Source organism: Chamaea fasciata, unplaced genomic scaffold, assembly GCF_029207755.1.
Source record: "Chamaea fasciata isolate MVZ Bird 193981 ecotype frontalis unplaced genomic scaffold, bChaFas1.0.hap1 SCAF_3, whole genome shotgun sequence".
Lineage (NCBI taxonomy): Eukaryota > Metazoa > Chordata > Aves > Passeriformes > Sylviidae > Chamaea > Chamaea fasciata.
In genome coordinates this window covers 36,889,327-36,903,485 of record NW_027094088.1, presented here as the reverse complement: position 1 = coordinate 36,903,485, position 14,159 = coordinate 36,889,327, and the positions used below count along the sequence as shown (strand labels likewise).

At 51.2% G+C, this 14,159-nt stretch overlaps 2 protein-coding genes across 4 annotated transcripts; one reads left to right on the top strand and one right to left on the bottom strand.

The window, feature by feature from the left end:
- Positions 1-1,020: 1,020 nt before the first annotated feature.
- POLR1C (RNA polymerase I and III subunit C) lies at positions 1,021-4,277 on the bottom strand. Its single transcript, XM_066180419.1, has 9 exons — positions 4,191-4,277; positions 4,037-4,108; positions 3,839-3,946; positions 3,185-3,317; positions 2,961-3,080; positions 2,606-2,758; positions 2,286-2,435; positions 1,642-1,758; positions 1,021-1,341 (listed from the first exon to the last, which is right to left on the bottom strand). The coding sequence occupies exons 1-9, from the start codon at positions 4,257-4,259 to the stop codon at positions 1,223-1,225; spliced, it is 1,041 nt and encodes a 346-aa protein (XP_066036516.1). The 5' UTR covers positions 4,260-4,277; the 3' UTR covers positions 1,021-1,222.
- Positions 4,278-4,333: 56 nt separating this feature from the next.
- YIPF3 (Yip1 domain family member 3) lies at positions 4,334-12,633 on the top strand. Of its 3 annotated transcripts, none has more exons than XR_010719976.1 (10): positions 4,334-4,447; positions 4,523-4,732; positions 4,815-4,921; positions 5,536-5,581; positions 5,878-5,970; positions 6,308-6,439; positions 6,959-7,072; positions 7,539-7,662; positions 9,049-9,339; positions 12,210-12,633. XR_010719976.1 is itself a non-coding variant. In XM_066178621.1 (9 exons), exons 1-9 carry the CDS (start codon positions 4,367-4,369, stop codon positions 9,168-9,170), a joined length of 1,029 nt encoding a protein of 342 aa, XP_066034718.1. In that variant the 5' UTR covers positions 4,334-4,366; the 3' UTR covers positions 9,171-11,975. The 3 variants fall into 3 exon arrangements, 1 of the variants encoding a protein (XP_066034718.1); XR_010719975.1 differs by lacking the exon at positions 12,210-12,633 and adding an exon at positions 11,124-11,975; XM_066178621.1 differs by lacking the exon at positions 12,210-12,633 and having other exon boundaries at positions 9,049-11,975.
- Positions 12,634-14,159: the final 1,526 nt, after the last annotated feature.

The window sequence follows — 14,159 nt, the reverse complement described above, 5'->3', positions numbered from 1 at the left end:
TTGCATTTTTGAAGTATTTGTCACTCACTGCTAGTTTAATTCTAGGTCCCAGCTTACAGCTTGAGGGGTATGTGTTGTCAAAGGAAAGCCCTTCAGCTATTTGAGAGTCTGTCCCATAAGCATGTGAAGCAATAGCACAGAGTTGTTTAGGTGGATGGATGGATGGATGGATGGATGGATAAAGGGATAGACAAACATGTGATATGCACATGCAGCATATGCCTGGGTCTGCAGCATGGCATGGGACAGGTTGGGGTTGGAGCCGGGATGCCAAGTGTACCTCTTCCTCCAGCCTGTTCACCCTTACAGGATGCTTACACTCCAAATAATTCTAGCCCAAGGAAACAGAACTTTCTTTCTATTACTTGCTAAAGTCTAGCACTATAGTGTGGATGGCTTCAGCAACTGGGACACACCAATACTCCCAGACATTTTCAACTCTTGACCCTCAACCATGTTGCTCAGTGCCGCATCCAACGTGGCCTTGAACACTTTCAGGGATGGGGCATCCACAGATCTGAGCAACCTGTGACAACTTACCTCCATCTACCCTCATTGTAAAAAATATCTAATGTTCAGTATAAGCCTACCTTCTTCCAGTTCGAAACTGTTGGCCCTTAGCCTGTCACTACAAACTCTGGTAGTCTTTCTCCATGTCCCCTTTAAATACTGAAAGGCCAGAACAGGGTCTCCCTGGATCTTTCTTACTCTCCAGGCTGAACAATCCCAGCTCAGTTTCTTCACAGGAGAGGTGTTCCAGTCCCCTGACAGTACAGCCTTTTCTCTAGCACATTGACTATGCCAGAGCTGGTCTGAAACGGCTACAAAACAGCTGTGCTCTGATACTAACTCGTTAAACCTCACTGACCTGCTGTGAAGCGCTTCAATACACTGCCCTAGCAGTCGTCCTCACTCACTGCATACCATCTAAACTAAATGCTGTTACTCATCTTTAGACCTGCTGCCAGTTTCTTCTCCAGGTACTATGGTTTCACAATTGCGAATGGCACAGGAGACAGCTTTAAAAAAAACCAGAAGCCTTTATTTTAGTGCATCTCCTCACTGAGGCTCATTACCAGCAGAAATGTCTAAAGAGATAGTCCTTGGACTCTTAGCAAGCCCTATCAAGCCTCCTGCCTATGGAAGTGGAATCCCCCCTAGAAGCAGGTGCAGGAAGCCCAGAACAGCAGTGCAGGTTTCTGCTTTCCCAGCTACAGCCCGGTCACTCCATAGGCACAGAGTCCAGCTCATTGAGGAAGCGCTGACACTTTCCCATCAGGATCTTGATGGCTTCACTCACCAGCACATCTGGAGGCAAGATACCCGTTGACTCCACTGAAACTGCACAGAGACACAGACACAAGTCAGCACAGCCACGAGGCAGCCTCGGCCTCCACGCCTCTGTCCCTCACCTTCCCCTACACCGCACTGCAATGAGCCACATCTTCACAGCCAGAGAAGTGGCTGCCTTTGCCAGCAGGAAGCACCAACAGATTCAATCCCAAAGCAAGCAGTTACCCATTGCATTCTGAATACATGGATGCTGAGGGTGGGGAGAGGCACAGAGCCAGTCACACATGCTGGCCAGTCACTGCTTGTTCACACAAACCACGATAGGACTCTGGAAAACGGGGCACTCACAGATGTAATGGTTCCGTACTCTTGCCAGGCGCACAAGGTTTTTCAGACCCTCGTGTCGGAAAACTTCTCTGCTGAATGTGTCCAGCCGTGCATTGGCTACTCTTGCCACCTTTTTTCCTAAAGGGAAGATGAAGCGAGATGGGCAAATTGCAGCAGGTGAGTACCTTGCAGTCACAGCACGTGCTTACCTCCAACAGGCACTCCCTCCTCACCAAAGGCAGGGAAGACACCAGTATAAAAAAATAGCATATGAACCCAACATGAAACTCGAATCTGGCAGAAAAACCCAAACATGAAGCCTACATGCACCCCTGGAAGGACACAAGAAGTCTCCACACAGCTGCTGGAGAGAGCAAGCTCACTACCCAGTGTCACAACTGAACAGCAGTAGAAGCTGCAGCCAGCAGCTCCAGAGCTCTGTGGACAGGTATCCAATGCATTCCAGGGACATCGCTGTTCACCACCCAACACATCTGCATGTGGCAGCCACTCATCCGTAAAACCGGGCTCAGAAGAGCATGAACCATTGATCAGCAAGGCAACACCACAATGTGGTTTTATCTCTGCAAAGTTTGGCTCTAACCTCCAATCACTCTCTACTAAAGCTTGCAAGGAACGAGGCACTTAACACAGGAAAAAAGTACCATTGATATTCTGGATCTCAATGACCCCAGGGGAAAAGCACTTCTGTAACGTCTCAGCTGCCTCATCTTCAATGGGCTGCAGGAGAGTGATGTCAGGAAGCAGTCGATAACTGGCTGTGGCCACAGGAGAAAACTTGGCATGATCCTTACCTGTATCAAGAGTTAAGAGTCAAAGACAGAGCAGGCCTCAGGGAACGAGGATGCTGGAGCCTCAAGTTCCAGGGGAAAAGCCAGTTCTCCACCCTTCCCCATCACACCACAGCACCCCAGTCCAAGCACTCATATTCCTTGTCCCACTGCCCCCAGAAGCCACAACTCACCTATACCCTTGACACAGTGCATGAGCACATCTATTTCCTGTCCAGGTCGCAACAGTGCAATGAGGATGTCATCATGAACAGGTCGGAAGTCAGCATCTGGAAACAGGTCTGTCTGATTCCCCAAGGGCACCCATGTCATGTGTTTACTGTACACTGCAAAGAGAAGTCACAAGCATCAGCCAGCAGCTGCCTCAAAGCAGGTCACTCACCTGTACAGGACTGGAGATAGCAAAAATTAAGTTTAGCAGAATGGATCAACTCTCCCTGTGAGCACAAAGGGCTGAGAAAACATCCCAAGTCCCGTCTTCCAGGATCAAAAAGAAAAAACAGCACCTATTTCTAGGAGAGATCTCACCTTTATGATTGAAGTATAGTTCATCAGGATCAGATGATTCCTTGGCAGCCTGAGGGTTTCGTTTGCATTTGATTTTCAGCTGAAACTGCAGAGTATCAATTTCAGTGCCTTCCTGATCTCCTGGGAAGGAGCACATGAAATCACACTTCTGCTCAGTTTACACGACCCCGATTTCCTGCTTTGAGACAATCCTTCAATATTTCTATTCCATCCAAGACTCTCACCTTGGTTTCTGTACTCAAAGAGCCGAGGGTCAGCTCGGATAGGGATGAGGCCCAACCGATGAGCCAGAATTTCATCCTGCACAATGGATGTGTTGTTGTACACAAAGACCTTCTCTACAGCCATTGTTGGCACCTCAGGGAGACAAGAGATCAAGTCAGCCTAGGGACAATAGTTGAACTGCGTGCCAAGAGACTATCCAGCTCAAGTGTTCCTCCTCTCCCACAAATAACTGCCATGCAGACTATTTTGAGTGGTATTTCTGCCAAATCAGGCTATGCAATATACCCTTGCACCCCATCTACTCCCATCCTCCCCATTTTTTTTTGGACAATGAATCGCAAGAGGTGAAGGGCAGGAGAAAGGGCTTGGGGTCATCCTCAGCCTTTTAGTACTTGGCAGCATTGTGTGGCTTCTGTTGGGCAGGCGACACAGCCGTGTGGAACAGGCTGACCCGCAGACGCTACCAACAGCACCCCTAGGACCAGCCGGCGGTATCGGCCATGCTGCTAAAGCCCTAATTCTCTCTGGGCTCCTTTCTCTTCCAAAACCCGCAGCTGTCCGCAGGGGCTGACCCAAGGCCGGACATTCCACGCTCCCTGTCAAGCAAGTCTTAGGCCGGCACCTCCAGGCGGGCACCCTCGGAGCGGCGGTACCTCGGCGAGCAGGATGCGGCGGAAGGCGTTGGCGATGGCGGCGTCGATGCCCACCATGTCGAACTCCAGGGCGTCCTCTTCCTCACGGATCACGTCCACGCGGAATGCCTGCGGGAGCCGCGCACCACGGGTCAGGCCGGCCGCGGGGCCCGACCCCGCACACCCACAGGGCCCCGGCCGCCGGCGCCGCTCACCCACCTCCTCGAAGCGCCGCTGGTCCCAGGCGTCGTCGTAGCCGGGGTAGTTCCCGGGGAAGTCGGTGGTGTGGACCTGCGAGGAGAGGGCACAGGCGGGGCCGTGAGGGGCTGCGGGCGCCGGCCGCCCCCCGCCCCGCCCCGCCGGGCTCGCTCACGTTGCGGACGCCGAACTCGCCCAGCACCACGCGGTCCCGCATCTCGTCCGTGCTCCGCCGGGCCGCCATGGGGGCGATGGGCGGCGCTCCCGGGCCCCGCCGGGAGCCGCTCCCGGCCGCCGTCACATCCGGCTCCCGCCCATCCGGGCCAGCGCGGCGGGGCCGGGACGGGCACCATGGCCGCGCCGGGGGCGGCGGGCGGCGGCAGGAGCGGTGCCCCCGCCGCCGAATGGGGCGGCTTCGAGGACAACATGCAGGTGGGGCCGGGCCGGGGCGGCGGGGCGGCGGGGCCGGGCCCAGCGGCTGCTGACAGCGTGTCTGCCCCGGCGCAGGGTGGCGGCTCCGCCGTCATCGACATGGAGAACATGGACGACACGTCGGGCTCCAGCTTCGAGGACATGGGGGAGATGCACCAGCGCATGAAGGAAGAGGAGGAGGAGGAGGAGGCGGAGGGCGAGGCGGGCGCCGGCGAGGAGGAGGACGGGGAGTTCCTGGGCATGAAGGGGCTGCGGGGGCAGCTGGGCCGGCAGGTCGCTGACCAGGTGAGCGCTGTGCCCCGGCCTCCCCCGGCCCCGGGGTCCCTGTCCGGCCGGCCGGCCGCTGCCCGCTCCCTTCTCTCCGCAGATGTGGCAGGTGGGGAAGAGACAAGCCTCCAGGGCCTTCAGCCTCTACGCCAACATTGACATCCTCCGGCCCTACTTCGATGTGGAGCCCGTCCAAGTGCGGGCCAGGTGGGCAGCCCCCGGCGCCGGGAGGCGGCGGCTCCGGCCCTGCAGGAGTCCGGCTGTCAGCTCCGAGCGGGCAAGCGGGAGTGGGCGGTCAGCCCTGCAGGAGCACTCCTGTAGGGGCAAACACATTGTGCCTTGTCCCGCTCCTCTTCGTGAGGTCCCGCGGTTGGGCTGGGGGCCCTGTCATCTGGCATTGCTGCTCAGGGCAGGAGAAGGGGCTCTTTTCATACTTGGCTGCCTTATGTGGCTCCTGTTGAGTTTGCAGCACAGTTGTGTCCAACAAGACTGTTTTGTGAACCTTTATGAGGAAAGTTACCTTTTCTTCCTGCTGTTCTGTCAATGATCTCTCATCCCTGAGTGGATCCCTAAACACTTTCATTGAATCTTCCCCTCCTCAGCAAAGTTAACCCACTGACAGTAAGGTTTTCCTTCTTTAGTGACCTTGACTCACCCTTTAGAAAGAATCCTCTGTCCCTCAAGGCCTGTCAACACAATAGCAAACACTGGTAATGGGTATAAGGGATCTTTTACTTATGAAGCATTTTAACTATCCTGTTGTTAACTATCCTGTTGTTCTTCCTGCTTCTGTTGTCATTCCCTGCTTTCCTGTGATGCAGACTGCTGGAGTCCATGATTCCTGTGAAGATGATTAATTTCCCACAGGTGAGTTCCCTTTTGCTGAATCAGACTCCACAGCCAAGTGACTGTCCCACAGATACCTTGTAAAACTGTAGTAATCTATGTTATTAAAGACTGAGTTTCTTAGGTGTTCTTCTCCCTGAAAATGTTGGTGGCTCCTTTCCGCGGTTGTTCCAAACCTCAGTGTGCTGTCACCTAACCTCAGGTGATAACCTGGGTGATAAACTCTATCCAGTGCACCTCTCACACCACCTCTGGGGGGGGACCCTGATATTCAGGGGGCTCTAACCAAACTTTCCCTCACCTGTCTCCTCCTGTAGAAGATTGCAGGCGAGCTCTACGGACCCCTCATGCTGGTTTTCACACTGGTCGCCATTCTTTTGCATGGAATGAAGACCTCAGACACGATCATTGTACGTCGAATTTCAGTGATAAGTGGTGGTTTGACTGGGCTCTGGGTTGCTGTAGTGACACTAGAAAAGGAGAGGAAACCTCTTCTATGACTGAATAAGCATCTTGCTGAAAAGCAGATTGATTTGAGGATGTTGGTTTGGGGATGGGAGGAAGGATGTACCAGAAAGTCTCGACACTGCTGCTGGGAGAGCTTGGGATGTAGGTCCTGTCGCCCCCTGAATGCTGTTGGCCAGCTATTTGATAATGCCTACAAAGGGTCTGGGACTCTCAGGGGTTAATTTGGGTGCTGGCAAGTCACTCCTTTGAGTTCTCTTCATTTTGACACTGTCTCCACAGAGGGAAGGCACACTGATGGGCACAGCCATTGGCACCTGCTTCGGTTACTGGCTGGGCGTCTCATCTTTCATGTATTTCCTGGCATATCTGTGCAATGCCCAAATCACAATGGTGCAGATGCTGTCACTCTTGGTATGTACTCATGGAGCTACCCTGTGATGCACATTGACTGCATGGTGTTCCAGAACAAGCTTTTTCCAAAGAACGGGAAAAGTCTTTGTAAACTGCTGGTCCCAGGAAACTGCACTGGGACAACCTGGAATTCCAGGATGTTCTTCTGACCTGCCCCATCCCAGGCACAGTGATAGTACAGAGGCAGTTCCTTTGTGCAGGTCTCCTGCTTTGCACTTCCTGATTTGAGAACCTGGTGGTAAAAAGCCAGGAGACTCCAGTTTCTCTGGGACTGGAGGATCTTTCCTCTGTTTCCCACATTGTCTCAATCTCTGACGTGCCTGTGAATCCTTCAGACAGATTATCTGTGTGTAAGCTGCTGTTAAAGTTGTTGTTCTGGGTGACTGTTTGGCAGTGAATGAGTGGGTTTGTGAGGCTTTGCTGTGGTGAAGTGTTGAAGGAATGGGCTGTTCCTGCTCTTGATCAATGGCCCTTTGTGTGGGACTGGTGCTTGTAACATGGATGTTTTTGTTTTGTCAGGGCTACGGTCTTTTCGGACACTGCATCACTCTCTTTGTCACCTATAATATCCACTTCCACTCCCTCTTCTATATCTTCTGGTTGGTTGTTGGTGGACTCTCTACACTACGAATGGTAAGGGACAGGCAGCCTGGGGTCCTCCTCTTCCAGGGACAAAAAAAGGGAGGGAAGTGTTGTTTGCTTTCTGTTCCTTGGCCTGGTGGTTCATTTCACAGCCAGTCGAGCTGCTGTGGAGAAAATTGTGCTCCTGCATACTTTGGGCACTGGTGTATGGAGGTGCTGCTTGGATTAGTATCCTCACCCATTCTAACAGCTACAGGAGGTTCATTTACTCCCTTACAGCACTTGCTGTGGAGAGCCATGCCTGAGCATCCTGCACTCTTGGCAAGACTGGGCAAGGTTCACCTACACAAAACAGTGTCAAATTACTCTAAATTTGTTGGTGAAAACTGCAAAAAAGACTCAGTGCAACATTTCTGCAGATTCTCACTGCTTGACCTGTTCTTCTGTGTGTGCCTGACTGCAGTGCCAGAGGCTCAGGTAGCAGCTGCCCTGTCTCTGATCACCTCCTCTCTCCTAGGTTGCTGTGTTGGTGTCACGCACCGTGGGACATACCCAGCGGCTCATCCTGTGTGGGACTCTTGCTGCTCTGCATATGCTTTTCCTCCTCTATCTGCACTTTGCTTATCACAAGGTAGTAGAAGGTAAGCACGGAAGATACAAAGACATCCTGTTAGATCTGGGGGAAGAAAAGTTGTTCTCTCTCTCTCTGAGAGAAAGGATGGAGAGTTTGAATCTGTCCTTCGGGCATCTCTGCCAGTTTCCAACTCTAAAATGACTCCCACTACCTTTTTGAAGAAGCTGTTCAAGTATGGCAGCAGGTAAACATTGGGATAGTTACTGTGCAGAGTTTTAGCACTTAAGACCCAATTTGTGAGACAGGACCTTTGTTCCCACAAGTGAAGTATAACAGCACTGACTGTCCAGCCCCTTCTTGAATGTTGTTGAAGTCAGGTTGCTTTTCTCTGACCAGGAAATATGTCATAAGTGTTTTTCCTTCTATGTTTGACATCTTTTTTTGTCTTGTATTGTATAGCACATATAGCAGAAGCTGTATCTTCCCCTGCTGGTACTGTTAACCAGGCCATGCATGTTCAGGTCCTCCTTCCATGTCTTCTCTTGTTTTCTCCTAACAAAGTCTCAACCTCCTTAAAAAAAAAAAAAAAAGAAAACAACCAAAAAAAACCACCACCTAAAACTCTTCTCCCACCCCATCTCCGGAGAGTTTCCAGATACCTAAATATGCAGTTCTGCGAGTCTCTTCTGTGAGTTTAGGCAGCCAGACCCGTTCATGATTTTTCTGATAAATCTGCATAATTAGGGGTTATACATAGCATTACAAGTCCTTTTAGAAAGAAATCTTGTTGTTTCCTGGATCTGTTCTTATGGCAAAGGTTCTGATCTGCAGCTTTTTGGCTGATGAAATAGAATAAAATACCCTCCAAACAATTTTCCTCAAGGCACTCCAAAACTGATTATCAGTCTTAAGAGGGTAATTGCCAGAGAGTTGAGAACATTTGCATTGGTCTGTTTGCATTGCAGTGACAGAAACTCCATATTGCAGTACAGCTGCAGCTCCTGATGTGAGTCTGCAAGTGTATCTCAGGATGAAAGCAGGGAGTCTTGATCTAATAGCGAGATCTATGCTGGGATGAAGTAGAAGAAGGACTTTATCTATTTCCCTTAGCAGAGCAACATCTCTGGCAGTACCTGCATTCAGGTCAAATGGCAGGGGTCTGAATCTGACACCCTCAAAGCGAAAGAATCTCTGTTCCTCTTGGGAACATGCAGTTTTCCTGCCTCAGGCACAAGCTCTAGTGTGTACCCTGTGGTCTCTGGATGGAAGTGTTTACTCCTGTTCAGTCTTTGGGGCTAGATGTCTCCTCCCATTGCCTGCAAGTGCTTTGCATGTTCTGGGCCCTGTCGCCATCAACCACTACCTGGACAGAGAGAAAAGCAAGAAGAAATGTGCTATCTGCTATCACCGGAACTAACTCTTGCCTCTCTCCCCTTTTTTTTGTGTTCTGCAGGTATCCTGGACACATTGGAAGGACCCAACATGATGCCCTTTCAGAGAGTTGCCCGAGACATTCCAATAGTTTCCAATGCTGTACTGAACACAACAGCCAAAGCCATTGCATTGACCCTGTAGTTCTACAGACTTGGACTTGCTTCCTTCACTACTTTTGGGACTGCATAGGGCCACAGTAACCTGCTGCCTCTTAGGAACAGGACAGAACAGCAAGAAGACAACTTGGTTTTGTTTTCCTGGACCTGTCCTCTGCATTACGGTTTTGGGCAGCTGAGTGGACTCAGCAGAGGTGAGTTGCACCTCAGTGACTCAGAAGAGCTACACTCTTCCCCCATCCAGGTCTGGGCTGTCTTGAGTGGAGTGGTTCTGTTGCCTGCATGTTCAGCTGGGATTTCCCAGCACAGTTTGTTCCTTAGCCCTCTTTCCGCTTGCTGGTGTAACTCCAGGAGTACCTGCCCTGTTCCTGTCCTGAAGAGGGAAGAATTAAATTGATGTTGGTGCTGAGTGATGTCTTATGCTTGAGCCTGCTTGTCTAATGGGAGCATGGTGCTTGGGTCTCTGCACTTTCATCTGTCCTGTCTAGACTTAAAGCAGGATTCTTTGCAATTTCTGCTCTCCTTCTTCAGATGTTCTGTGATACGTGTCCTGTTCTGGGCACCTTTTTCAAGGTAGTTCAAAAGGCACAAGAACTTCACTTTCTCTGGCGATTTTCAGGAACAGCACAGTGTTTAATCACATGCTCTTTCTTGTCCTGTTCCATATTGATCCCTCTCTCTCCGCTTGGTCCAAGCTGCTATCTCACCTCGCCATCCCTTCTGCTCTGTCTGTCAGAAATATATGTGTCCCCATGCTTTTGCTGTACCTTTTGTTCCTGCCACCCTTCTGCCCTTGTTGCTCTGTGGGTCGTGTAGGGCAGCATGTTTGTGCCTGGTCTTCAGTGGACATTTCTGTTAGGAGGCCAGTTCAGCCCACCCTTGGGCTGCTGACCCTCATGTGTCCCAGCCATGAGACTGTCACCTCTGGGCAGGAGTGGCATTCTGTTCTCCAGACACCCATTCTGCTGCGTACTGCCCGGCTTTTCAACCTGAGTTTAGGCCATTTTTTTGAAGGGACTCCTGGAGCCTTGAGGGTCGCTGGCAAACTTTTCTCTGGTGTTCCCATTTAATAGAGAAATAGCAGAGTGTGTAATGGAAATAGAGTTGGCATGCAATTGGCATACACTCCAGTGTATTGATGCAGGAAAACTCCAGTAAGGATGGGTAAGCAGAGCAGGCCAGTCTAGGCTTACCTGCACCCACAACTGAGTAGTTCAGCCTTCCCTCACTGCTCAAACTTCTACTGGTCTGTTAGGAGGAAGCTGTTAAACTGGCTTTCGTCTTTTCTCTCCCTGTAGTTTTGGATGTCTGGGGGAGGGGAGCCACCCCTCAGAGAAGCTCATCTTTAAACTCAAGCAGAAAAAACCCCAAGATATTGCCCTTCCTTGGTGTGCCCACAAGTGCACAAGGCAGTATGTCAGAACTGCACTCTTTGGTCCTTTGTTTATATTAATGGGAGAGGATGCAGCTGTAGTGGCATTCAGACTAGTGCCAAGGTGCAATGAAAGAAAGGACAATAGTGCCAGCTACTGTAATCAGGTTGGTCATCTGCTTCAGTTGAAAAAAATGTCACTGAACAGGACTTGATTATTTTCAGTCACAGACCTACTTTCTGCTATTTGCTTATTCCCACATTCGTAATTTGTTCCCCTTTCAAGAGCAAAAAGCTTCTCTGCTAACAATCACATGCGTAACAGACAGGTTCCCTCACCCTCCTCTCCCCTCCTGACCCTCTTGGGAAACATTTTGGCTGAAGAACAGCACTCAGAGCAAGCTACTTGGGGGAATTGTTAATTATTTTGGCTAGTAGTCTCCATGGGGTTTTTTGGACCAAGTGAACCACTTTAAGCTCCTAGAATTTCTATTACTTCAACACTTGACAAAATGGAAGTGTTAGTTTGTAATGCTGCTTCTGGTATTTTCCTCTTTATATCTCCATGGGAGGTCTGTTTCTAATTCCAAGTTCTTGCCCTGGCAGCCTAGAATGGATCTGTTTTTCTTGGTGCAAACTCTGGAAGTACTGGCAGGGGGGAAGGAAAAGAGACAGTTATCACTGGAGTAAGTTCAGCTGAGAAGAAAAAAATCATTCTGCACCAAACCTGTCACCATTGCTGATCTACAGTACAGTTGGAGAACAGCTGTCCTCCCTCCTGCACTGAGCCACTCAGCTGAACCAGAGGGGCGAAGCTGCGCCCTGTGTTTTCACTCAAAGCACAGAGGAGAGCAGTGAGCAAACTCCTCATGCTTCCTCTGAGCAGCTTGTGTGTTGTGTCAGCTGGGGACATGATCAGGGTGACAACCAACCACCCTCTTGGAACCTGTGGGGCTTGCTCTGCTCCAGTTCTTCAGCCCTGATTAATTCTCTGTGCAGCAGCAGCTGGAAGCTGAACTGTTCTTTACTGCCAGAAATTCAGTACTCGGCTGAGAGCTTCAGCATTGCCTTTCACTGACAGAGAAGGACACGTTTTTTCAGGGGAATGCATGCATACTGCAGTTCCAGGGAGCATGCTGAGCACGCAGGCTTAATAAAGTCCTTGTGGGAGGGCATCTCAATGCTTACTCAAGTCCTCTAGTTATCAGAACCAGCCTTACAACCCTATCGTGCAGCACTATCTCTGCCTTTGTTTCCTGCCACAGCTCTTGCAGCAAATCTCAAATAATTTTCTCCCTTGCAGCAAATCTGAAATAACCGACTCATCGTTTCCCTCTTTTGAGTGAAGGTAGCTCTGTGTAAGCCCCTCTTTATTAAATATGGAACAAACATATAAAGCTGTCAGATTAGAAAGAGAAAGCTGTATATTAAAGCTGAAAATAAATTAATATTAAAGCATCTATGACCTCCTCCTCCTCTCCTATGCAGTACCCGAGAGTCCAGCTCTTCTTACAGTCTATCCTTATTGCACTAATGGTCACCTTAGTTGTGATTTTGGGTTACAGGTAGGCTTTTTCTTCTCCCATTTGTTTCCTTTCCTGTGTCTACTCTCACTGTAGTTGCTATTCATCCACTGTTTTTTTCTGTTTATGTGTTAACTCTCAATGGCATCACTCTTTCTGCCCCCACTAGGTAAACAATAAATGACATTCCTCATACCTGCTGGGTAACTGCACACGACACGGAAGAAATACCTAGTTCTGCACAGAATAGCACTGCCAAAGTCCCCTCTGCATAGCCCTGCATTTGGTTTGGTGAGCCAAAGCTTTGGACCATTAGCTCCTGTGCCTCTCTTTTCAATGAATTGAGCGTAAAGTCGGTGGGATACTTGTCTCCTCAATGTGCACTGGTTCCTGACAACAGGCAGTGAAGAGGCACTAGGTCATCTTCAGTGTTTCAGGACTGCTGCTGTCAATGGAAGTGGGACATGTCCCAAGGGCTCTCCTCTAAGCACCTCTCTAATAATAGTCTGTTTGAAACAGCATGGGTTGAGTAGTGCCTGGAGGTAGAGAGGTGAGTCTGAATGTAGCCTTCTAGTTGACCTGCATGCAGTAGCAGCAGCTGGGACTTTCTGGGCCACCCTCTGCCTATAACTCTGAAATCCAGTCTTTTATCCCTCACCATCCTGCAATACAAAGGATCCCATTCTCACCTGGGTCTTTTAATGTGACCTTAGAGATGAGCTGCTCCTTTTCTGAAAGCCACAGTACCACAGCTAGACCACAGCTGGATGCTTGCAGCTGCTGCTCATACTGTAGCACAGATGAATTGCGAGGCCAGTGATCTGTTCTTGGTGTATCTTGCAGGAACAGTATCAAGGTCATGCATCTCTGTGTAACAGGGAAAAAAAGAGGGACGTGTAGGTACTCTAGAGAGCAGCGATGGATTACTCAAAGGGTGTGGTGATACCCACACTGGGAGTTTAAGCCAAAGTCTTAAAGCTGCTGCTCCCCTTGCCTCATTCAGGACCTAACATGCATCCTCAGCTCAGGTGATCTGCTGCTCCATTTCATCTGCTCCATATCCCCCTCCACACCCTATTTTTCTCTTCGCTTTCCATCCCCTCTCCCAGGCCCTGGCCTGCAAACCAAGCAGAGGAGCCTGGTTTTGTCCCAGTGTTACCCACTGGGCTGGAATTCACTTGAGCGCTGCTATATGCAGCAGCCAGATTAGTTACGTGCAGAAAGCTGCCTACTTAGGCGGTTTAACCTAATTTCCACATCACTGCCTTCCTTTTTCGGCTCACTGAAGTTGAAAACGCAGGGGCCCTGCTTCCTATTTCTCTCCCAGTACAGGATTACTCAACGGGGAGAGAGGGGGAAAATCCCTGTGATCCATACCTGTGAATTAGCAAGATGTGGGGTGTGCCCCACATACCTCAGGTCAGGCTGAGGGCACAGGCTGTGTGCTCAGGGATAAGGAAGTCTGTGGCCCTGCCCCAACCCTCCAACTTTCACCTCCAAGCTCCTGCCTCCAAGCACTGGCTCTTGCAAGCTCTGAACCATGAGGAGCAGATCAGACTGACCTCGCCACTAAGCCATGGGTCGAGGATTCAGGTTTAGTAGGTTTAAGTATTAAACGCCGCTGAAGCCATGGAACATCACAGTTCCTCGGACCAAGCACCCAGAGCGCACCGTGGCCCAATGGCTTGGGCCCCTTTCCGAGGGTGGGAGCAGGGCTGGCAAGGAGAGCCTTTCCCAGTTGCTTCTTCCACCCTCCCTCTCCTCCTGCACCCCCAGTGTTGGGGACCTAGCCCGGCCGGCCCTGGCCCCGCCATCTCAGGGGAGCGGACAGGTGCCAGCGGGCGCTGCCGTCGCCCCTCGCGGGCTTTGAACGGCATCGGGGCCCAAGATGCGGGGCGGGATGCCGGGGTGGGATGAGGGATGCCGGACCCCCCTCCAGGCCTGCTCCGTCCCGCGGGGAGGCGCTGGGCGGGCGGGGAGGAGGGCTCGGGGCGGCAGCCGGGGGAAGGCGGGGCGGCCGGGCAGGTGCGGGCGGAGCGGGGCGGGACCGGCGGGGCTGCCCGGCCCCCGCTCGGCGCTGCGGGGCGGCGCGACCCGGCGCCCCGGTGCGGATCAGCCC